Source organism: Nicotiana sylvestris, chromosome 7, assembly GCF_000393655.2.
Source record: "Nicotiana sylvestris chromosome 7, ASM39365v2, whole genome shotgun sequence".
Classification (NCBI taxonomy): domain Eukaryota; kingdom Viridiplantae; phylum Streptophyta; class Magnoliopsida; order Solanales; family Solanaceae; genus Nicotiana; species Nicotiana sylvestris.
The window spans coordinates 108,209,111-108,234,714 of record NC_091063.1 but is presented as its reverse complement, the minus strand read 5'-3'; the positions used below and the strand labels follow the sequence as shown (position 1 = coordinate 108,234,714).

At 35.6% G+C, this 25,604-nt stretch overlaps 3 protein-coding genes and 1 long non-coding RNA gene across 6 annotated transcripts; 1 reads left to right on the top strand and 3 right to left on the bottom strand.

Annotated features, from left to right (window-relative positions):
- Positions 1–773: 773 nt before the first annotated feature.
- On the bottom strand, positions 774–5,729 carry LOC104235527 (uncharacterized). 3 transcript variants are annotated; one of them, XR_011401133.1, is made up of 5 exons: positions 5,640–5,729; positions 3,919–3,982; positions 3,682–3,718; positions 1,673–1,768; positions 774–1,051 (listed from the first exon to the last, which is right to left on the bottom strand). It is a non-coding gene; the product is annotated as an uncharacterized lncRNA (long non-coding RNA). The 3 variants fall into 3 exon arrangements; XR_713200.2 differs by having other exon boundaries at positions 774–1,768; XR_011401134.1 differs by lacking the exon at positions 3,919–3,982 and having other exon boundaries at positions 774–1,768; positions 5,640–5,728.
- A 2,779-nt stretch (positions 5,730–8,508) lies between these two features.
- LOC104235528 (reticulon-like protein B5) lies at positions 8,509–11,476 on the top strand. The gene is made up of 6 exons (XM_009789317.2): positions 8,509–8,693; positions 9,138–9,340; positions 9,628–9,808; positions 9,988–10,129; positions 10,447–10,516; positions 10,854–11,476. Exons 2-6 carry the CDS (start codon positions 9,151–9,153, stop codon positions 11,024–11,026), a joined length of 756 nt encoding a protein of 251 aa, XP_009787619.1. The 5' UTR covers positions 8,509–8,693; positions 9,138–9,150; the 3' UTR covers positions 11,027–11,476.
- A 365-nt stretch (positions 11,477–11,841) lies between these two features.
- Positions 11,842–19,869, bottom strand: LOC104235529 (protein YCF54, chloroplastic-like). Its single transcript, XM_070150828.1, has 3 exons — positions 19,449–19,869; positions 12,893–13,131; positions 11,842–12,313 (listed from the first exon to the last, which is right to left on the bottom strand). The coding sequence occupies exons 1-3, from the start codon at positions 19,653–19,655 to the stop codon at positions 12,121–12,123; spliced, it is 639 nt and encodes a 212-aa protein (XP_070006929.1). The 5' UTR covers positions 19,656–19,869; the 3' UTR covers positions 11,842–12,120.
- Positions 19,870–21,285: 1,416 nt separating this feature from the next.
- Positions 21,286–24,699, bottom strand: LOC104243655 (large ribosomal subunit protein bL17c-like). The gene is made up of 2 exons (XM_009798877.2): positions 24,406–24,699; positions 21,286–21,834 (listed from the first exon to the last, which is right to left on the bottom strand). The coding sequence occupies exons 1-2, from the start codon at positions 24,599–24,601 to the stop codon at positions 21,425–21,427; spliced, it is 606 nt and encodes a 201-aa protein (XP_009797179.1). The 5' UTR covers positions 24,602–24,699; the 3' UTR covers positions 21,286–21,424.
- Positions 24,700–25,604: the final 905 nt, after the last annotated feature.

Genomic DNA, 25,604 nt, shown 5'->3' with positions numbered 1-25,604 from the left:
CCAGTGAAGGTTGTGTACATTATTCACTTTTTTCATTTGTTTCATTTTGTTCATAGAGACTCTATAAACGTAGTGGGTGGTTTTAATCTTGGCATAGGCATTCGCATGATGTATTTGTATAAATTAATATTTTGACATATTTTATGTAGAGGCCAAAAGGCAAATTTTTCGTTCCTGTTTATTTGAAATTGTATCGAAAACATGATACATATATAATATTCATTTTGTCGCAATAATTTAATTGTTAAAGGTATAAAGGTGGTTTGCTCGATGCGAGTTAACGTCACCGTTTAACAAGCACTTTTTCAATATTATAAGGTGTTTAATAAAGTTGATTATTTTAGTAATTGGATTTACGTTATAAACACTAATAGTGTACCTGAGATTTTTGTACCATCAATGTAATATAACATGTTATAATACGTTTTTTACCATTTATTAAAGATTACCTATTAATGCTATTAAATAAAGTTACCTGTAATTACCTATAAAATAACTTAATTATGTGAATATATACATCATTAGTGCACAAAACTTAAGTCAAAATAATTACTCAAAAGTTTGTAACGAAAGGGGTACCGTAAAATAGAGTCGAACCTACTTGTTACGAACCAGATTCAACTAACCTTCCATCATCCCTGATTGTATATTTACTAGATGAGTGCTACCCGTGCTTAGCACGGGCCCAACATATTCGATTCTTGATATTTTGATACGTTCTTGATAAAGCTAGTATGTAGCCATGTAAATTCAGATATGATAAAACAGTACAATACATAAAAGTGTCATTGGATTGTTAGAACGATTCTCCATCATGCAAAAGATTAAGGTGAACAAAAGACCATGTCACAGAATTCTTGAAACGATTGATCATCAAACACGAACAAACAAATATATATCTTTACTTATGGGAGACTTACAAGAGATACAATTTATTTTCAAGAGTTGAACTTTAACAAATGTGAGGTTTCCTTGTGTAAATGTGCGCTGATAAAGAGACAGCACTCACAGAGCTAATAAGAGACAAAGCTCACATCCTACTCCATCCAACCTGCACACCAATATTAAATGCATCAATGGCCACCTATTTAAGCCATTACAATAGTTGATAAGGATATTATTTGGTCATCTGGTAGAAATAATATTTTTCTTTTAGTGCATTAATCCTATTCCAAAAGGGCTTCTCAGCACAGTTAAAATTGTATGAATGCTCTCATACAGCATAAATTAATGCACGATCATACAATGTGTTGGAAAACTTATCCCTAGTCATAACTTTGCCAGAGAATTGGATATGTGAAACATGAAACAAGTGTAATGCAAATTGAAATAGTCATGAATCGAAGTTTATCAATAATTCTATAGATACAATTTAAAGAACCAGAAAGGCTAAAGAAAGATCAACGCTCCAAGAATAAAGCAGCATTTAGAAACAACGGTGCTCCCTCACTTCCCAAAACACTTGATATTCCACAGACAAGAAAAAAATTAGCAACTCCTTATGTATCTTCTTCGACAACTATTGAAAGTAATTTATTTTGAACTCACACTTTCTGAAAGGAGATAAAATGTAGTTGACATAGAGCAATAACATTATATAAGTAGAAGGTGATCGATCTACCTGCTATTGGAACAATATGCACAATTCACAAAAATTTAATAAAGCTTTTACCCCTCTTGTGGTGAACTATTTTGAGCGGCTTATGAGAAATCTAACATAATTTGCAAAACATGATCGGCTAATAGAATCTCCAAACTGAAGGAACACCTGAAATAAATTGCCACGATGACTCCTAGCTCAGGATATATCAATGTAGCATTAGATTTTACGCGAAAAAGAATGTAGAACTACTTCTAATTTCCAACTGAGGCTACGACAAAATATAAGGAATTAGAAAATTCTCGCAACTTAGGAAGAAATAGAGATTCTTATATAGTAGAATAAGCCATGTCCCAGTTATTTTTTTGTTAAAAGAGGGAAATAGTCATGTCTTCTTATTTGAGACGAAGATACAAATTCTCGGCATCTAAAGTTAAAGGTTAACATTAGAATAATCTCAGAACTTTAGCAGCATATAGAGGTCCTTTTACCAGAAGCAGTCATTTCCTCCTCAATTGAGGCTAACATATATCTTTTTGCAAAAAAAAAAAAAAAAGAGGCTAACATATATCTTTCATATATCTGTTGGCAAAAAAAAGAGACCAATAGCACTTCCCCGTTGACGACGTATCCATGTTTTATCTGTTGTTGACCATACAAAGTATTCTGGAAATTCTCGATATAATAAATTTAAGTCCATAGCACCTTTGTTTTCTCGATTCATTAAAAAAACTCAGTTAACATTGTTTTTTTAACCATAGGATTGTTCACAATTTTACTAATATTGTCCGTATTCTTGAAGGAAACAAGTTGTTGTCCATCAAGATGTAGTTGAAGATGATATAATTCGGAAATATTTCACTAATAGGGAAAGCAAATATACGCCATGCAGCCTCAAGTGGTGACACCCACCTAGCAGATTGGTATTCCTTTATTTCATCTATCTCTATGTTTGTATTATTAGCATGTATATGAAATGCAATTTTATCATGTCCTTTGCAAATATACTTATAAATATACTTAACAACTTTAATATCAGAGCAAATCTCTACATTCATATGAGAGTTGAACTTATAAAGTAAATATGGATTATAAGGAACAACCCATGAATTATCAAGAAGGTGTCCTCTTATTTGCACTTTCTATGATATATTTGCCCTTGAACACGGAATGTATAGATACCATTATTTCTTTTTGCTAGCTCTTTATCATAAGAAACACCAAGGGATGTGAACGCAAATATGTTATTGTATGTTCTAGTGTAAGTTCGAAAATGTTTTGATTCCTCACTATTTCCCAAATAAAGGTTTCTTAACTCTGTTGGCATTTCATGTGAAATTAGTTGAATAGAACCGTTACCACAACAGAATGCAGGTGGTTCATATTCAAATTTTTTTTGCTCCACAAAATTGGCATTTCGGTACTTCTTTTAATTTAACATAAGTATTTTCTGCTTGCATACTACTTGAACAACCAGGTTCTGTGAAAACATTCCTTGCATATGAAAACTCTAGTATTGAGTAGATTATTAACCCAAAAAAAAAAAGGTAATCACTACTGTTCTGAGTAGATGTAGTTTAAACAAACCTTAATTTTTAGTCATACCTGTTCTTTTCCTTAAAAAAGCCAATGGATCTTTTATAATAAGAGAACTTTGGTTGGTAGAAACATTGACAGCATTAGAGGTTGATGCGTTAGCTGCATCAATACTAATTGAAGATTCAGTAGACCGTCGTCTTTTTAATTCAGCTCTGTTTGCACGCCGTCGTGCCAAAAGGGCCTCTTTTTTATCAGGTGGCATCAGTCTATATAATTCGCGTCTCCTAGCCCTTTTGTCAGCATGTGATTTTCCAAAGATCTGGTCATTTTCATGGTTTCTATTTGCCATTAAGGCAGTTTATCTATTGCCAAGATATTTTTCTTATTACTAAGGCTTAAAAAGGAAAACACTAAAATTTTAGCTACATATAATGATATGCTTATGAGTAATGTAAGTTTAATCATACTGACATATATCACAAACAAAAGCAACTCCGATAATGATATAAATTTCATATCTGATTCTGAATAGAATAGATTACCTTTTAGTTGAAAAGAGTTAAAGTATGATGAGATGGCCTGAAATGAATAAAATGAGTAAATTCTTTACTCATCAAAAACAATAATAAAAAAAAATAAATGACAAACGCCTAAGATAGAGAGGGAATGCTATTTTCAAAATCAAAAACTTTAGATGTTCTGGTCAACACCTCCTCCTTAATACGAAGAAGGTAAGAGAAAAATATTAAAAATAAATAAATCTAGTAGAAGAGCAGTACTTATCACACAGTGATTTGCTACTAAAACGTGCGAACACGCAGCTATCACAACAGAGAGTGAGTCCTATAAGGAAAATAAAATAAATATAGAAAAGTATCAATAATAGGCAACCACAAACAGAAAAAGATAGATAATATTCAAAATTACAAGAGTAAATATATTGTTTATATCTTAATATCGTCATTGTTTGAATCAATTCCTATATAATAGAGATGAAATTTGTATCTGCATGCATAACTTAGGTAGATGAGTATCAATTCGGACAGCTTAAAATGCTAGTAGAAGAATCAATAGAAGATCTTCAAAGGGGACAAATTTAAAGATTACCAAGTCACTTATCAAGGCATGGAGAATGAAATCTGTGATAACATTTAGGCATAACTTTAACAATTTCTTGTCTTCATAGGATCCCAAACATATTGAGCATTCACTTTCCATGTAATTCAAGATTAGTTCATGTAATGCTACAAACATTAAATGTACTTAAAAATTATTAGCCGCTTTGCTGATTATTGGTCAAAGAAAAGCTAAAATGAGAAGTTTACATTAAATTATTTTTAAATTTAAAAAGGGATCATTTCTATTTTAACGTACCAAAAATGATATAGGATCACGTTAATTGGAAGAAAGGAAATATCTTTTCTTTTTCAATGAACGATAACCATTTGTATATGATTCAGTATGAAATTTTAAAAAAAATTACCGTATCAAAAGTACCATGGAAAATGGAAAATTTAAAGGTAAAACTTTTAACAAAAAAAATGCATCGTTTTTTAGAGATGGTCTAAATAAACAATATCACATTAAATAAAATGGATGGAGTAATACCTAGAAACTCCTTTTTTCCCCTCTTGTTCAGTCATTCCTATATACTATTTTTTTTCTTGTTTCTTTAACCCATGTTTCTATTCTCTACATACATTTAATGTACAGTATTTAGTATTGTTTATTTAGAGCTATACATTTAACCTTTCTCTTTATACTTTTAATGAAAGGAAGATTGTGTACCAGCACCTTTTCTGGTATCAAAATCTATCTGATATATTTTCTTATAGGCTAAAGAATCCAAAGGCTAAAAAGGGAAAAAAAATATAGGAAAATACAGAAAAAATAAAACATCTCTTTCTTCCGCAACTTTCCGACGTTAACCAAATCAAAAAGCATTTCATCCACCCATAATCACCTAACTTAATTTTTTTCTACTCCTTTTTTTTGTACTTCCTATTTTATGAAAATAGAAAGCACCAAGACTTGATGAATGACTTACTACTCAATTGCTTTTATTAGCCATAGTAATTATCATATCCTCTTTAGATTAAAATAGGTTCTACCCTAAAATTCCAAGTGAAAAGTAGGACAACAGAGAGCTTAAATTATGATACCCTTTAACAACTAGTAACTATCGATTTTTACACTGAGTAAATGAAAAATCGGATCTGAAATTGGAACTACCAAAGTAGATGAAAAAAATTGATAAATTAGTTCTTGGGGAAAAAAGTAGGAGATATTCAGATCTGAAATTAGAACATTCAAAGTAGATGAAAAAAAACTGATAAAGAAATTCTTGATAGAAGTTTGAATGAACAATAATGGAACCTACAAAAAATTTCAGCATGAAATCCGAAATTTTGAAAAGAGATGGAAAGGAGATGAGAAAAAAATTTACCAAGTTAGTTGAGAAGATGAATCAAATAAGTAAAAGGAGATGAAAGTGACTTACAGATGAGTAAAGGAGATGAAAGTGACTGAGCAGATGAAAATGACTGAAAAAGTATAGAGTGTTGGGTTTTTGATGGATGCGAGGTTTTTTTGACGGAAAAGTCTAGAATAGTATAGATAAAATAATATTAAAATAATAAGATAAGAGGGTATAATGACAAATATACCCTTGGTCGACCAACTTCTCATTTCTATAGAATAGAAATATAATTTTAAAAAAATAATATAAATAGATAGATTGTCGAAACCCTTGACACAAAGTGTAGACCCGCTCTGATATATATATATATATATATATATGGCATGCCTCTTTCATCAAAAAACACATCTATATTTTTCCTTATTTTTTTAGCATTTTCTCTCTCATCTCTCTATTTATCTTATTTAAATTTAATATGTCCAGAACTTCTCCCTTCTAACGTTGAGTCTCTTCATATTTTCATCCTTTTAAATTTTGTAACAGTTGTAACAATTAAAGAGGAATTTTGTAAATCAGCATAACTTTATTTTTCCTTTTTTTTAAATAATATTCCTGCAAACAACAAAAAATTACGATGTGAATCCGTGTTACTCTATTTTTCCTTTTCCTAAAGGATAGCCCTGCAAACTTTATAGGCCCACGGTATCTACTGGGATAAATTTGGAGGAAGGCAACAACAAAATTTTTATAAAAGGAGTCAAGTCACTTATAAATATCCCTTACTCGGTGAAAAGAATAAAAAAAATGCTCTTACTCCATTTTCTTCTTCCAAAACCTTTAATTTATTTGTTCAATAGTGGTGTTGCAAAATACAATTGTGTTAGTTTTGGGGCATGGCCAGTTTAATTAATTTGTTGCCTGTTTATATTGTTGATTAATCGTAGTTGATGACTATTCTTCGTGATATAACTGAAAAACACTATCAGTTTCACGGTTAATCTGGAGGTAATGTTCATTCTTTTTTTCTTAAATTTCTCTATTTTGTACTTATGGGATTGTAAATTTTTAGAATCTTTATCTTTATGTTTTCCTTTTCCGCCAGGTTTGAGGCTAATAAACCTGTCTCTTCTTAGTTCTCTATTTTACGCATTTTGAAAATGACATTGCTTTAGTAGCACAAATGCTTTAAGCTAGATATAGGGATTAATATAATATCGATATCTTTATTTACGTATATGTAGACATTGAAATTTTGACGGATCAAGTCAAATCCAAAAATTAAAAATATTACAAGACTCTTGAAATCCTAGGAGTCTATTAGGGTTTCTTGGAGGTTACTCTACCCTAAACCCTAACTCACTCATATATAAAAGGATACATATTCCCTTGAAGATGTGTCTCAAAATCTCATAAACTTTTGGGATATTCACAAAGAGATCAAAATATGGCCGGATACTTCTTGACAATCAAATAATTCAAGAAGCTGGAGATCAAATACATTCTCGCATCTTCAGCCCTTGAATCACGGATATAATTCAGGAGAGAAGAATCAAGGAAGAAACAGAATTCTACCCGTATTGTTTATCAATAAAATTGTGTTTCTTCATATTTATATTGTGGTTGTAATTTATTTTTGTATCACAAATAATTTGTTGCAAATAAATTGGCACGCCCAGTGGGACCAGTTCCACCCTTCATCTCTTCCTCCTGTAAATCAAAAACTCCAAGTTTCAAAACAATTTGTTGCGATGGTAGAATATTTCAAGTCTCGTATTCAAGTTTCGGCAAGCCTACACCCTGACAAACCTTGAAGTAGGGGGCATTTGTAGACATCAAAATTTTGACGGATCAAGCCAAATCCAAAAATTAATGATACTACAGGACTCTTGAAATCCTAGGAGTCTATTAGGGTTTCTTGGAGGTTACTCTACCCTAAATCCTAGCTCACGCGGGATACATATTCCCTTTAAGAGGTGTCTCAAAATCCCATAAACTTTTGGGATATTCACAAAGAGATCAAAATATGGCCGGATACTTCTTGACAATCAAATAATTCAAGAAGCTGGAGATCAAATACAACCCCAGGAGGCCTGCATCGTACTACATTCGAGAAATACGCGGCTCAGCCCTCGAATCACGGAGATAATCAGGAGAGAAGAATCAAGGAGAAACAAAATTGTACTTGCATTGTTTATCAATAAAATTATGTTTCTTCATATTTATATTGTGGTTGTAATTTATTTTTGTATCACAAATAATTTATTGCAAACACAGACTCTACAGTATCAACTACAGGAATTTATGTATCTTTTCCTTATAAGTCCGAATGTAATAATTTAAATGAGTCATGTCGAAGGTGCGGCTCAGGTAAGCCTTCAATCTTGCTTTCATGTTTGACTTGAGATGTCCTTACATATTCTTTCTGTCAAGAAATTATATAGGATTTAAAAAGAATCAAAAATAATTAATCTAGGCATAGAAAGGGAGAGGACTTGTGTAAGATCAAAAGTTCTAACTACTGTAATAGAAATATAAATGAGGGGAAAAAAAGTAATAGAAATATAAATTTTTATGATTATTAATTATGAACATCAATTAATTAAAAAGATTTTTATATTTTTCTCTCTATAAAATGAGTGTTAACTTTCCTTCCTAAATTGAGATAATCGTTCTTTAGGAATTTTCTTATTATAAAATTGCAAACGGGCGTGAGATGCTATTATTTTGATTAATGTTTCTTTTTACTTTTCTCAATATGTATATATAAAGAACAATTCATTTACAAACGGATATATTTGACTGTGCAAAGGGCGGGTTAATTAACTAGTGAAATATATATGAAGTTTCCCTTAAATTTCCTAGAAAAGATAAGGGAACATTGTTATGCGAGAAAATTGGGAGATATATGGTTAGAGGGAACCCGTCCGCTACTCTCTCCGTTGAATGATTCAGTAACAATGTAAAACAGAATTTGAAAATTACGTGTTACACATATAGAGAAACACAAGAAAAGAAACAAAGTACAGGAAAAACTGACATATCAGTAACTCAACCCTCATTCTTCAATAACAACAACAACAACAACAAAAAGTTCACAAGACTCTTTTTGTTACTTCCTTCGTTACATTACACGCAGTAAGAACTAAATTTACATATCCTTACTTGTTCTTTGCTACTTATTGCATCACTGCATGCATAATGCAGCCCTTCTATTTTCATGCATATATGTTCTTTGAATTACTTCTTCTTTTTCAAATGATTTGATTTTCCATCTGAGTTTTCACTTTGTGGGAAGTGTAAAATAGCTTTTTTAATAGTCTTTTGGTTAAATTATAGGATAGACAAGTATATCCAAACGGGATTCATCATTTTGATACAACTTCTATCCTGGAATTAGCTAATACCTATAACCAAATATGGGATAAATACAAACCCAAATTCTATCCCGGGATAGTATCCTTAGGGTTTTTTATTGATATAATGGATATATGTAATTTTGGGGTTTTGTTAATAGAAAGGAGTTTCTAAAACAAAAGTTGTTATTATGCTTCCGATAATTAATTTGTAATCTATTTTCAGTCCTGGGGTCACCATGTCCGATTCAGTGGAGGAAATTGTTCCTGATTCTTCAGCGAAAGAGGTGCAAGGGACCGTTGATTACCGTGATTATTCTTCTTCATCATCCACCGACGGCGATGATTTTCGACGCCCCACCAACGATCAGAAGCCTCATCTCTTTGGCCGCCAGAAACCTGTCCATGCCGCCCTAGGCGGTGGCAAACGTATGTCTTATTCAGTAATTGTTATATCGCGGTATTTGACTGGGCACCATGATAATAATTTTCATAGCTATAAGAGCGTGTTATTAAGGGTAAACAAAAAGTTTAAAGTTAAAGAGTTTCTAAATATAAAAAGTCGTCATTCTTTCTGAAACAAACTAAAAAGGAAAGAGTAACGTATAAAATGGAACAGATGGAGTACTTATTTTTGCATTATCTATCATTCTTGATTTGCTTCGTGTAAAATGTAAACTTATGATTATTTCTGGTAATAAAAACTCTTGTATCAGCCGCTGATATTTTGCTGTGGAGGAACAAGCAGATTTCAGCAGGGATGCTTGCTGCTGCAACTGTAATATGGCTGCTCTTCGAATGGATTGGTTATCATTTGCTCACTTTTATTTGCCATTCTCTCATACTTACCTTGGCCATCTTGTTCTTTTGGTCAAATATCTCCCACTTCGTCAATAAGTGAGTTCCCTTGCCTCAAAAACTTCACTTTATTTTTCACATGCCTTATAAATTCTGTTCTCTGGATTTTTGTCATGTATCTTATAAGAGGTAGTTTATAGTCGCCATGCTTCTATACGGTCTCCTATCAGTCCGAGTGAATACATTAGGTGATAAGATCATATTGTACTCCCTGGCAGGACTCCTATGGAATTTCCAGAGATAGTACTGCCAGAGAAATTGTGGACTGAGGTTGCTCTCCTGTTGAGGGACAGATTCAACTGGGCATTTAGTGTCTTCTGGGAAGTGGCTTCTGGAAAGGATTTGAAGAAGTTCCTATATGTACAAATCTCTCACTACCCTCAGCTTTGTGTTATCTATACTTTCATTTCATGTATGTTTCTCAAGTGCAACATCCTATGTAGTGGCGAAGCCAGGAATTTCATCTTGGGTGTTCAAACTTGAATGAAGTAAAAAAAATCTCCGATAAAGGGTGTTCAATATATGTTATATACCACTAAAATTTAATATTTTACCTATATATATATATATATATATATATATATATATATATATATAATAACTTTTCGACGAAGGGTGGTCAGTTGACCACCCTTAGGGCTATGTAGCTTCGCCCCTGATCCTATGTCAATCTGCAGAGTATTTTAGGCTTGTGGATTGTGTCTATCATTGGCAGCTGGTTCGATTTTCTGACCCTTGTTTACATCTGTAAGTTCTCTTACCTTTTCTTCTTTCTATCAGCTGCAGAAGACAAATTTATGAAATTTGCTCCCTATATTATGGAAATGCAATAGACTGCTCAGTTTTTGGACCAGTTTTTCTTAATCCCTGCTCAAAGTTGTCTGGCTGTTGGAAAATTTTTGCTGACCACTGTATCTCATTCTTCATTAATGTACCAATGGCCTTCCTGGAATTCATAGAATTCGAATAACAGATTTTACTATCCAAACGGGAAAGAAGTTAGGAATGATAGTGGAACTCAAAATATTTCCTTGTCATCCATCGGTGATTCACCGAGATAACAAATTATTTGTTTTCTGGACAGTATTTGTCATGCTGTTGACAGTACCCTGGTTTTATGAGAAACATGAAGATCAAGTGGATATCTATGCACAGAAGGCCAAAAAAGAACTCAAGAGACAGTACAGTCATTTGGATGAGAAGGTTCTTCAGAAACTACCAAAAGTTCCTTTTGTTAAAGACAGTAAGCAGCAGTGATGACATTCTATTCCCAGGCAGATAAAGTTATCACAGTAGGAGTGTCCTTTTTCTTTTTATAACCACAACTATACTATGCTTCTCCATTTTAACTATGAGCTACTGCTAAGTGTCCCCCCCCCCCCCCACAATCCCTATCTATTCTTTTCTTTCTTTTGTTGTTGGTCCGGTATCCTTAGGAGTGACTCCCTGCTTTCACCAAGTATCTCTCATTATTTCAATCAGATTAAAATTTTGAACACATGAAATCATGAGAATTGGTCTTCCATTTAATCAAATTGGAAAGGTCAATACTGGAGAACTGTGATGGTTTTTATGTTGCTCATTCTGCTTCAGGAGAGGGACTTAAACGGTCTAGAAAATATTAATACTTGCATCCAATCCATCCTGATGTACGAATTTCTAGGGGGGGTGATGGGAAATATAAAACAACAACAAATCTGAAGGAGCAGATTAATAAACCTCCGGTGTTTTGATGTCGTTCTCCTAAATGGATGACATCTAATACGTTTGGACAGGAAAAATACTTGACCGAAGAACAAAAGAAAGACTTTTGGCTTCAGATCAGACTTATCAAGAAAATCAAGCAAAAAAAAAGATATGTTTGGTTCCATGATTTGAAATGCCTAGTAAAACCTCACACAACTACTACAGCATTACCTTTTCGCACAGAGCAAATGAAGCATTTTCGAAGATTAAGAGCATAAGATATTTGGCTTCACATCAGCCCGTACATATAGAGGTATGTTTAAACCTAGCACTGAACTATCGCATCATTAATTTTTTGCGCTAAGCCAAAGCATCATTTTCCACAATTGAAAGCATAACAAGTAGTCCCTTTCTTCTCCAATTACTTATGTAATCTCATAAACAGGTTTAGATCATCAACAACCAGGAACTAATCATACAGTATTTGGCCAATAAGCTAGACACGCCTTTACCTACAGCCTACATTTGTGCTTCACACTCATCTTTTCACATACTTTTGAAATAGATGTCAAATGCCTGACTAACAAACAGTGCGGCAGAGGCAGAGAATGACCTGCTTCGTTAAACACAGAGGATATCCCAAAATTGAGTAGAAGGATTGCTGCTCACACCTTTGATGTCTGAGATCCAGGGGGTAAGAAAGGCGTCCACCACTCTGATTCATACTTTGGGTATGGAGCTACCCACTTCTCTGGCTTTTCAAACTTAAGACTAACAGGAGTACATGCCAAAGCTTCTTCTAGACTGTCAGCTTCATAGCTCTCCTGTAAAACTCTGTCTAGTCTCAACTTCATGAACCTACAACACCCAAGAAACAAGTGAAGATACATACTAGGATAACAAAAGGTGGATTTAGGATTTAAATTCGACGAGTTCAATCTTTAAGTTTCTTAGCACATATGTTGCTCGGACTCTCCGAAAATGCTGTCAGGTGCGTGTTAGATCCTCCAAAAGTAGTGCATTTTTGAAGCATCCGACACGGGTGCAGCAACATTTTGGAGAGTCCGCAGAACATAGCTTAGCACTAAACTTATTTCACTTTTGAAATTATGGATTTTGAATTTTGCTTGTGAAAATTTTAATGGTTTTTCTCACATATATACCTTTTCCAGTATCAAAAATATTGGGTTCAACTGGAACCATAGAGGATATGTTATATCCCACTCAAATTAAGTTTATCAATGTGCAAGCACACATGCACATACATATGTTCCATGTCAAAAATACTGGGTTCAGTTAAAACCGTAAAGAATGGCCTGCATCCACCTTTGATTAACTTGCCTATGAACGCATATACCTTCTTGCATTTTCTTATGATGCATAAACTGGGAAAAGAGGGTAACTAGAGTTTAGGGTATTGAAAATGAGTGCACTTACGTGATCCAAGGGCCATTTGTTGAGACAAGAGCTACTGCAGGTCTCTTCAGTCTCTTGGTAATATTAGGGAATTTATCCAAGAATTTTGGCTCAATCACAAGCCAGAAATCCTGCTCCATGTTGCGCTCTCCAAAGAGACGAAGACGTTCAAACAATTGCTCCTGGAAATGCTCCTCTTCATCCAGCATGAATTTGGCATTTGCAACAAGAAAATAGTACTTCTTCTTTTCTGTGTCTTGCTGTATATATAACAAAATATCAAACAGTAATTGAAGATTGCGCTGGATACTCGCCGAGCAGCAGCAACAACAACAACATACCCAGTATTATCCTACATCTTGGGGTTTGGGGAGGGTAGTGTGTACGCAGACCTTACCCCTACCTTGTGAGGATAGACCACACCGTGGGGTCTAGATAACTTACCTAAAAAGGAGTTACTTGAAGTTTTTGCCTTCATTTCACATAACAATGATCCATGCCTCGAGATAAGCATAGAACGCTCTTGTGATTTTTACCAGAAAAGAAATAAATGCACTTATCGTGTCGCGTTTATGAGATAGTTATTGTAAGTTTTGTTGGGAATAAACCCCTTACCAAAATAATATTCACGGTAATAAAGCGGAATAATAATGTAGCACCGAGATACGGTAATTAACAAGAATAAAAGAGTAACAATGACACCAAGATTTTTACGTGGAAAACCCTTCTGAATAAGGGAAAAAAACCACGACCCCGAGAGGAGCAACTGATATCACTATAGTAAGGAATTTTACACTTTGTAGGTCGGAGGTAAATACTCCAAAGACCACTACAACACTCAAAAGAAATAACCCTCTTTTGATATTCCCACCTCACTACAATATCGCTCACTCTCTATTTTCCTCACAGACTATTTTCTTATACCTTGTCTGTGAAACCTTACTCTTTCTTTCTCTCTTTGTTGGTGTGAAGAAATGAGAGTTGAAGCTCTCCTTTTATAGCCAAAGCTTCACCCTCTAAAGCCTACAATATTTGACAATTTACACACACTTTTCACAATTCAACAAAGTTGGCTACCAAACCAAAGAAATTCAACAAGGTTGGCTACCAAACCAAACTAATTCAACAAGGTTGGCTACCAACCAAACCAAGTCAACAAGGTTGGCTACCAAACCAAAGAAAACTCTTATTAGGCACATGCCTAATACTTCTTCAATGAGATGGACATCATCAATCTCCCCCTCCAGTCTCATTCATCCAGAGGAGGTAGCACTGTCTTCTAGTTTGAATGCATGCCGACAAGTTCTTTGCATAGCTCGAACTTGTTCCTTGGTACCACCTTGGTCAGCATATCTGCGGGATTCTCATTTGTAGAAATCTTCAAGACTTTTAGAGATTCATCATCTACCATTTCTCGAATCCAATGATATCTCACATCAATGTGTTTGGTCCTTGCATGGTACATAGAGTTCTTGCTAAGGTCTATTGCACTTTGACTGTCACAATAGACGACATACTCCTTCTGATGCAATCCAAGCTCTTGAAGGAATCGCTTGAGCCATATCATCTCCTTGCCAGTTTCTGTAGCAGCAATGTACTCTGCTTCAGTTGTTGAAAGTGCAACGCACTTCAACTTAGACTGCCATGATATAGCTCCCCCTGAAAATGTAAACAAATATCCAGTACTGGATTTTCTGTTGTCAATGTCACCTGCCATATCAGCATCTGTATAGCCCTTCAAGATTGGATCAGATCCTCCAAAGCACAAACAATCTCCCGTGGTACCTCTCAGGTACCTGAGTATCCACTTGACTGCTTCCCAATGTTCCTTTCCAGGATTTTCAAGAAACCTGCTGACAACACCAACTGCGTGAGCAATATCAGGTCTAGTACATACCATTGCATACATCAAGCTTCCGACTGCTGAAGAATAAGGAACTTTAGCCATGTTCCCTTTCTCTTCCACTGTTGTAGGACACATCTTTTTACTCAACTTTAGATGACCAGCAAGAGGTGTGCTGACTGGCTTAGCATTCTTCATGTTGAAGCGTTCTAGTACACGTTCAATGTACTTCTCCTGAGATAGCCACAACTTTCTACTTGTTCTCTCTCGAACTATCTTCATCCCTAGAATTTGTTGTGCTGGGCCCAAGTCCTTCATATCAAATGACTTGGACAGATCTCCTTTCAACTTTGCTATCAACCCCTTGTCTTTTCCTACAATTAGCATGTCATCCACATACAACAACAATATAATAAAGTTATTCTCAGAAAATCTTTTGAAGTATACACATGGATCAGAATAGGTCTTTAGGTATGTTTGACTTTTCATGAATGAATCAAACTTCATGTACCACTGCCTTGGTGCCTGCTTCAATCCATAAAGACTCTTATTCAATTTGCACACCATGTGTTTCTTTCCAGCTACTTCAAATCCTTCTGGTTGCTCCATATAAATCTCCTCTTCCAAATCTCCATGAAGAAATGCAGTTTTCACATCCAACTGCTCCACTTCAAGATCTAGGCTAGCTGCTAAGCTCAAAATTGTTCGAATAGAAGTCATTTTAACAACGGGGGAGAAAATTTCGTCAAAATCAATACCTTTCTTCTGTTCGAAGCCTTTAACCACCAATCGAGCTTTGTATCTGACCAGCTTGCCATCTCCATCTTTCTTGAGTTTAAAGACCCATTTGCATTTGAGTGGTCTTTTACCCTTTGGAAGTTCAACCAGCTTGTATGTGCCATTTTTCTGGAGAGATTCCATCTCTTCTTGCATAGCTTTCATCCACTGGTTCTTTTCTGGATGGGACAACACCTCCTTAAGACTTTCTGGCTCCCCCTCATCACTGATGAGGACATACTCTGTGGAAGGGTACCTGCGTGACTCTACCCTTGGCCTCTCTGATCTCCTCAGAGGTTGATGTTGTTCTTCTCCCTGAGTGGGGTGCTCCACTTCCTCGACACCTTCATCAAGTTGCTCCCCCTGCTCAATAACCTCACCAGGTTGCTCCCCCTGCTCGGCAACCTCGTCGGTCGTACTTTCTGCACTTGTGGGATTGTTAGAAGTAGAAGGAATAGTAACAAAGTTAGGAATTATACCATTCTTCGCCTTTTCTGACATATCAGCAGCAGTTCTAACTTCACTTTCTCGGAAGACTACATCTCTACTTCTGATGACCTTCTTCTTTACAGGATCCCACAGTCTGTACCCGAACTCTTCATCTCCATATCCGATAAATATGCAGGGAATAGATTTATCATCCAGCTTTGTTCTCTGCTCTTTTGGTACATGTGCAAAAGCTCTGCAACCGAACACCTTCAGATGCGAGTAGGACACCTCCTTGTTGGTCCAGACTCTCTCTGGGATTTCAAACGCCAACGGAACTGATGGACTCCTATTGATCAGGTAACAGGCTGTCTGAACTGCTTCACCCCAGAATGACTTAGGCAGTTTAGCCATTCTGAGCATGCTTCTCACCTTCTCCACAATGGTGCGGTTCATCCTCTCGGCTACGCCATTGTGCTGTGGGGTTCCAGGAACTGTCTTTTCATGTCTGATCCCATGACTTGAACAATACTCTTCAAATTCCCTTGAAGTGTACTCACCTCCATTGTCACTTCGGAGACGCTTTAGCTTTCGACCCGTCTCCCTTTCTACTAGAGCATGAAACTTCTGGAAAACTTGAAACACCTGATCTTTGGTTTTCAAAATATAAACCCATAATTTTCGTGAAGCATCATCAATAAAAGTAACAAAATATTTGTTACCGCCCATTGATTCAATTTCCATTGGGCCGCAAACATCAGAATATACTAAATCAAGTATATTCAATTTTCTTTCAGACGATGTCTGAAATGAGACTCTATGCTGCTTACCAAATAAACAGTAGTCACAAGGTTTTACCGTTGTACCTTTGGCATAAGAAATGAGTGATTTCTTGGCAAGAATCTGCAATCCCTTCTCGCTCATATGACCCATTCTTTTGTGCCACAAATCTACAGAAATCTCATCTTGTGCCGCGTTCAATTCACCTTGGCATATTTCTGCATTTGTCCTGTACAACGTGCCACGAGCAACTCCCTTTGCAATCACCAATGATCCCTTAGTGAGTCTCCACTTTTGATTTGCAAAATAGCTCTCGTATCCATCTCGGTCTAAAGCAATTCCCGAGATCAAGTTCATCCGTAAATCAGGTACATGCCGCACATCCTTTAGAACCAATGTGCATCCGACATTTGTCTTGATACAAATGTCACCAATCCCCGCAATCTTTGAGTAACTTGTGTTACCCATTTTCACTGTGCCGAAATCACCTGCTACATATCTGCAAAAAAGATCTCTTACCGGTGTGGCATGGTGAGATGCCGCTGTGTCAACCACCCATTCCGACTCTGGACCTGACAGGTGCATGCATTCCTCTTCCTCATTTATAAAGAGGACAACATTATCATTATTTTGCACCATGGCGGCTGTGTTGTCGTCATTCTTCTGGCCACTGGTTTCACCTTTGCCCTTCCTTGGATTTGGGCAATCTCTTTTGAAGTGACCTGGTTGATTACAGTTGTAGCAATTTCTGACTCTTGATTTGGATCGGTTCTTTGACTTCCCACGAGCTCCGGATCTACCATAGTTGTTCGAACTCCTTTGATAACTCCTGCCTCTACCTTCTGTGATGAGAGCCTGTCCTTGATTTTCAGGCTTCTTTCTCATCTTCTCATTGAGTAGAAGAGCCGATGTGACATCTTTCAACTCAATAGTAGTCTTACCGTGCAGGATGGTTGTTGCCAAATTATCGTACGAAGATGGCAACGAGTTCAATAGCAAGATGGCTTTATCTTCTTCCTCGATTTTCACTCCGAGGTTGGCAAGCTGTGTGATTAGTCCGTTAAACACATTTAAATGTGACAAAAAATTCGTACCTTCACTCATGTGTAGGGCGTATAACTGCTTCTTCAGGTACAATTTATTTGTCAGCGTTTTGGACATGTATAGGCTTTCCAACCTTGTCCAAATTCCACGTGCAGTGTCTTCATCAATGATGTTATTTACCACATCATCTGATAAGTGCAACCTGATTGCACTAGCAGCTCTTTCATCCAAGTCAGCCCAATCCTCAGCTTTCATGGTATCAGGCTTTTTGGAATCAACATCTAGAACCTTGTGTAATCCTTGTTGGATGAGCAGATCTCTCATCCTTCTTTGCCATGTTGAGAAACCGTTATCTCCATTGAATTTTGCTACCTCGTACTTTACTCCGGACATTTTTATTTTTTCACCAAGTATAGTACTACCGACAGTGAATAGTATTTCAGTGAACGAGCAGAACCCGTGCTCTGATACCAGTTGTTGGGAATAAACCCCTTACCAAAATAATATTCACGGTAATAAAGCGGAATAATAATGTAGCACCGAGATACGGTAATTAACAAGAATAAAAGAGTAACAATGACACCAAGATTTTTACGTGGAAAACCCTTCTGAATAAGGGAAAAAAACCACGACCCCGAGAGGAGCAACTGATATCACTATAGTAAGGAATTTTACACTTTGTAGGTCGGAGGTAAATACTCCAAAGACCACTACAACACTCAAAAGAAATAACCCTCTTTTGATATTCCCACCTCACTACAATATCGCTCACTCTCTATTTTCCTCACAGACTATTTTCTTATACCTTGTCTGTGAAACCTTACTCTTTCTTTCTCTCTTTGTTGGTGTGAAGAAATGAGAGTTGAAGCTCTCCTTTTATAGCCAAAGCTTCACCCTCTAAAGCCTACAATATTTGACAATTTACACACACTTTTCACAATTCAACAAAGTTGGCTACCAAACCAAAGAAATTCAACAAGGTTGGCTACCAAACCAAACTAATTCAACAAGGTTGGCTACCAACCAAACCAAGTCAACAAGGTTGGCTACCAAACCAAAGAAAACTCTTATTAGGCACATGCCTAATACTTCTTCAATGAGATGGACATCATCATTTGTAGCTTGAGATTATTCCGTGTACATGGAAACCCATACCATGGCACATGGGGCATTAGTTTCCACATCATGGGATCAAATCGCCTCAGTTTTGAATTTTGAGTAAAGAAAGAGAGCATGGACATTTTCAATTGGTGGCTTACTGAAACTAGTTAAGTTACATTGATAGTGATGTTAGTGTATATAAATTCACTCATTTCTGTTGAAAAACATGAATGAAGAACACAAAAGATTTAGGCTTGAAACACGTAAAAGGACTAAACACACTTTCCTAAAAAGCAATATCTGATCTCTCTCCTTTGCGAGATTGTAATGGAATTGAAATTGGGTCCATGAATCTACGAAAGGGTGAGATTTCTTGATCGCTCTCGGAATAGAAGAATGTATCTGCCAGAAGTTCAGTTAAATGTAGTACCAAAAGATAAGAACAGAATGGTTATCAAGACACATGAGTGGTTAAAGGTGCACTAAATCAAGAAACATAACTTCTCATTTAAAACGCAGGTAATATATTTAAACAATTTCTAACACATTCAAATATTAGATAGTTTAATAGGCGAACCAATTTCGTAAAAAGTAAAATCTGCAAACCTGTTGGGCAGGTTGAGAGGAATCAACAGCAGCAACGGCAGTCTTGAATGGTGTAGTTAATTTCCAGCTACTGTTACAGCTTCCATTAAAAGGCTTTGGTAATGCCACGAATGGTAGAAGCAGGGAAGGTTTATGGCAACTGTGGGCTGACACAGTCACTATACAACTGCCTAATGAACCCAGATTCAGAGCTGTTGAAGCTAACATAATGATAACCACCGCGTTAAGGCTTTCCCTTTTGTGTCTGGTTTTTATATATCTTGGGCTATGAAGAATGATAGAGTAGATAGGAAAATACAACAAACTCTGATCCTACCTTATCTACTGCTTTCTCTGACTTCTTATCCCCTGCTGATTTCCCAACTTAACCCCTTCAATCCTATATGTAAAACATCTATAATTCACCCATTCTCTTACAATTGCCAGAATGTGTTGGTTACTAAAGCTAGCTTATGTAACCTGTTCACAGCCAAAACCAAAAAAAAAAAAAAAAAACTACTCCTTCCGTTTCCGTTTTAATTTAGATGAGTTAGTTTGACTCGGCACGGAGTTTAACAAAAAAGTAGAAGACTTTTGAAACTTGTAATCAGAGCCGGATCCAGTATTTAAACTCTGTGGGTTCAACTTTTAAGATTTTTAACATTGAACCCATTATATTTTTAAAGTTATGGGTTCAAATATATTATTTTTACAATTTTAATGAATTTTTATACATAAATTTCTACTCCACGTCGAATGTTATGGGTTCAATTGAAACCATAACTACCACACTGTATCCACCTCTGCTTTGGTGTTAAAAATTTAAGGGGTAAAAGCTTTGTAGGACCATGACATTTGTATAGTTATAAAAGCTTCTCATTATGGGTAAAATAGGTAAAATAAAGAGTTTAAAATTGAATTATTTCCAAATTTAGAAATGTGTCATTTATTTTGGAACAAACTTAAAAGGAAAGTACATCATCTAATTTGAAACAGAGGGAGTACTACAAAAAATTATCTTGCATATATACCTTTACGTATCACTTAATAATATTTAAATATTATTTATTTTCAGATTTATTTGTAACTTTTATGATTAAGTTATTTAATTTAGTGTAAATATTACAGCGGTAAGTATTTTTCTTACTAGGTAATATTTATCTTCATATACTCCTTCCAAATTTCCTTTTTTGTGCTAGTAAAAGTTTTGACAAGAGGGGCTCTGATGGTAAGCAACTTCTACTTCCAACCAAGAGGTTGTGAGTTCGAGTCTCCCCAAAAGCAAGGTGGGAAGTTCTTTGAGGGAATGATGTCGGGTTTCTATTTGGAAACAGCCTCTCTGCCCCACTAAGTGGGATTATACTGGGTTGTTGTTGTTGTGCGAGTAAAAGCTTTCTGCCTTTGATCCGGGAAACATTTTGTCCCTTTGTTCAATTTATCATTTTCAATCGAAAAATCCCCAGCTGGCACTGATAATATATTCACTCCTCTATCCTTCTTTAAGTATCACACTTTCGTCTACAGCAGGGTTCAAACTCATGGTATGCATCTAATTCACCCCCTTTGTTCAATTTATCTTTTTAATCGAAAAATCCCCAAGAGCCAGCTGACAAGGACAATGTGTTCACTTCTCTATCCTTTTCTAATTAAATACTACACTTTTGTCAACAACAGGGTTCAAACACATGATATGCATCTAATTCACTCCCTTTGTGCAATTTGTCGTTGCAGTATTTTTATTTTTGGGTATCATACTCTTAGCAATCTTTGTTCAGCCCAAAGATATAATGTGTTGCCTTTCAACCTCAAGTACACGTGAATCAAAAAAAAAGAAAGAAAATACACCACCATACAAATATTACTGGTAATTCCTTTTGGAGTTGAAATCCATAAAGAATTGAGATGGAATCATATTTAGAACTCAAAAAAGTCTCTTAATTGAATCAGACTTCTGCACAAAAATAAATAAGAACATCTTTAAAATGACTATTCAGTTGCTAGACAAGCTCAATATAAGCCATTGGTGCATTGTCTCCTCGCCTGGGCAGAGTTCTTATTATCCTGGTGTATCCTCCATTCCTCTCTCCATATCTCTCCGGGACCTCCGCGAATAATGCATGCACTATCTGCTTCTCATAGATGAATCCAAGGGCTTGCCTTCTCTTATGGAGAGTGCCATCCTTTGCCATTGTGATCATCTTATCGACATACTTTCTCACTGCCCTGGCCCTTGCTTTAGTGGTCTTTATACGTCCGTGCTTGAGGAGCTGAGTCGTGAGGCCTCGTAAGAGTGCCCGACGCTGATCTGGGGGTCTATTCAGTTTGGGCACCTTCCTGCCATGTCTCATGGCGGAAAACCGGCCACCATTATCAATCACAGTAAATGAGTGGTCAAAACTTGTTGAATCTGCAATTTATAATTTTAGGTTAGAAACTTTATCAACTTAAAGAAAAACATAGGTGTAGAAATAATAGCTTGAAATGCAGAAGTTGCACTGCGGAATTACTTAACAAGCAACATTCCATGTTCATCTGCAAACCAGATTTTTCTCTACGCTTTCACATTCACCAAATTCCACAAATGACTCATGAAACCTTTCCGTTACACAGTACAAGACAAATAGAAAAGGAAGTTCACTTCCCTTTCCGTTAACTTTCAGACTGAAGCTTGAAAATAAAACTCAATTAAGAAGAAATTTGGTTACGCGACTTTCTCTTACAGGGTGACTAGACTCGGCTTGACCTACTTGACTAACTCGGGGAGCTAGAATGACTACAGACACTGGAGCTAGACTTTTAGTTTGATCAAATATCCTAAAGCAAGAGCATCGACAAACTAACATACGCAACCCTAAAAGAAAAGACACTAATCAAAAGTTCAATGTAGTTGCACTAAATGCTGTACAGAGGTAAAAATTGTTCAGGGGCTCTTGGGCATTATTGGAAATGACTTAAACAAAACAGGTAAGACTAAATTCACCTTACACCAACTGAGGAAAGCATATACATAGTAATAATTCGACTGGAAAGGTACATGAGGAAATAGTAAAGCTAGTAGACGAGAGAACTGGCGCCAAAAAAAACACAATGGTCTGTTCCAATTTCATGTAACCTGTTTTTCTATGTCCTGTCCTAATCCCAAATCATAAAGTACTTGAGCTTATGGGATAACAGACCACCCCATAAACAGAAACGGATCCAGGATATTAAGTTGGTGAATGGAAAGTACAAGTATATCTACTACTCCTTTACGATAATATCGTAGTATGTGTTTGTGTACAGACACATACCTACGTACATACATGTATATATAGTTTTGGCCAAAATCACCCATTGCGTAAATTGTGCGTCTGTCCTTGCCCATAGATGTCATATATGACAGAATCAAGAGGTGACCAACAATATTCTAATCTAGGCAATCCAACCTTAAAATCCCTAAAACAATCCCTCTTACTAGAAGTATCTTAATTACATGGGCGGCCCTTCCATAAAGCAACTAAAGCAACCGCTTTAGGCCCCATATTTGTGGGGGCCCCATTTTTTGTTACACCTAATAGACTATGTATAGGTTTAAAAAACAGTTCTGTAAAGTGAAAAAGTTTGATTTCTTTCTTTAACAAACATAGAGAAGAAGGATCTGCAACTGCTATGATTCTACCAAGGAAATTGCATTTGAAATGAATATCGAACCAGAATTTCGTAAGAAACGTGTGATATATAAGAAGTAACAATTTGATGCGAATGTTGATAATGAAATCTCAAATCTTTCGAAGAGTCTTTTAAAGTTGATTACTTTTATACATAATAGACAAAGCTATTTTTCACTTCAAAATAGATTTGAACAATTCGAAGCATATGAAAATATTTTTGGTTTTCCATTTGACAGTAAAAACTAAGATCACTAGATGTGAGAACATCAACTACCCAGTAAAATCCCACATAGTGGGGTCTGGGGAGGGTAATGTGTACGCAGACCTTACCTCTGCCCCGATAGGGGCAGAGAGGCTGTTTCCGATAGACCATCGGCTCAGAAAGACGAAATAAAATAAAAAACAAGAAAAGAGAATTCATTAGTAACTCCAATAGAAATTGTAATAGTAACAGAAGCATAAAAACCAAAAGATGAATGACATGCAATAACAGTAACCAGAATCTAAGGCCCGTGGCTAAGATAAACAACAAGAATAGTGTGGGTTCAACATAAACTGCAAGCCTAATCAAATCTTGAATGTTCCTTAAAGCATAATAATCAATTCGATATTGATGGTTCAAATTTATTTTCTGAATTAAAAGTATTAAGAAAAATAGTACAATTAGAAGATAACAGTTTAATTAATACACCTAATCAAATAAAAAGATATAATTCTTTTTCAAATGCCTAAATTGCTTATGGAATAATGTTCATAACTCATGTTACTGTTGCTTCATCGGAAAGGAGTTTTCAAAATTAAAATTGATAAAATCTTACCTAAGAACAACAATGTCACAAGAAAGGTTAAATTGGTTAGCTATATTGTCAATTGAGAAATACTTATTAGGAGTTATCGATTATAAGAAAATTATTAATAACTTTGTATATAAGAAAAGCTAAAAAAAAATAGACTTCAAAATAAATAATTAAAAAAATTAAAAAGTTCCCTCATTAAGATGGGCTTTAGGCCACAAAATTCGCCGGGCTGCTGCCCCTGCTTAATTATCACACTGTAAAAACATGTATTCAAACACTCACCGAATAACATATTATGAACTCAAGCAGTAGAAATGCAACATTAGCTGCATCCCCGATAATACCAGTAATAACAACTATTATCAATATGACATGCCTATTGCATTAAACGGGTGGCTTCAATATCCATGGAAACGCCATATCAACATCCAAATGCAATAAATTAGGATTTTATTGCACTAAAAATGCAAACTTTTCGTATACCAGACGTAACAAAGTAATCAATTAATTAATGCAGAATTCCAAAAGTACCTTGGGAACTAAGAGAAAGGAGCGGATGCAATGGAGCGAGACCAACGAAGGAGTGAAGAAGTCTGGAAGTGGATTTGGGCTTGGACCCAACGGAGAAGCGGAGCGAAGACTTCGAAAATGTTTGTGCGGAAGGGAGTGCGGATTTCAGAGAGGACATGTTCCAAGTCGTGGAAGCAGATGTGCTTGCGCACGCCATATCCTTAGCTTCTTCTTTCTTTAGAGTTTGGACTCTACTCTCTGCTTGTGTCCTGATGTTCAGATAGCATAGCAAAATGACGAGGGGGCTTACTTGAATGGATAATTGAATTTTGGCCCTCAAATTCTTTTATTATATTTTTCTAGCACCTTTGGGGTTTTCCTTCATTTTGGTTTAATAGCAAACTAACACTTTAACTTGTACATGTTGGCAAAATCGGTCCTCTAAATTGGATTTTCCCCAATTATAGCGCCTCTGTTTATTAAAATTTCATATATTAAACCTCTTTGATCGTTGATTATGCTTATGTAATATTTAATTGGCTAATTTAGCTTAGTGACATCTGAATGACACAAGTAAATAGAGTGAAATAAGGAAAAAATTCACTTCCCTTCTTTCTTTCTTTTTTATTGGACAACTTTCTATTTTTCCATCTCATATTTCTTCTCTTCCTCTCTCTCAGTAAATCTCTTACTTCATAATGTTGTCTATACCAATCACAATATCTACAAACTTGACTTTTTATATATTCCAGTTTCTTATTTCGCATCTCTCTATATTCATCACATCACGATACTCTCCTCAATTAATTGCAATCGAATGAAAACTCTTTTTTTTCTTCTTCGCTATGTCCTTTTTATAAATATTTGTCTTTCATAGAGTGATCAAGATATTCATTTATCTAACTTTAAAAGTCACCACCAAATTCAGTATACTTGGCATGTTTTCTATTTGGTCAAATCTAACTATCTCCACCACACCAACTCCTTCTTTCGCCCCTAAACTCGCAAAAGATTGTACACAACTTTATGCAGAAGCCGAACATGTATTATCAGCAGCGAAATCCATTCTCTAAAAAAAATCATACCCTTATCTCTCTTAATCTCGCCCCAAAGTCTTTCTTATTTTTTTCCTCTATTAGCCCCCTCTAGTTTTGTTCTCATCTAGCTAGATACCCTAACTAACTTTTACGGTGTAATTTCGAACTCCGATCTTTGGTTAC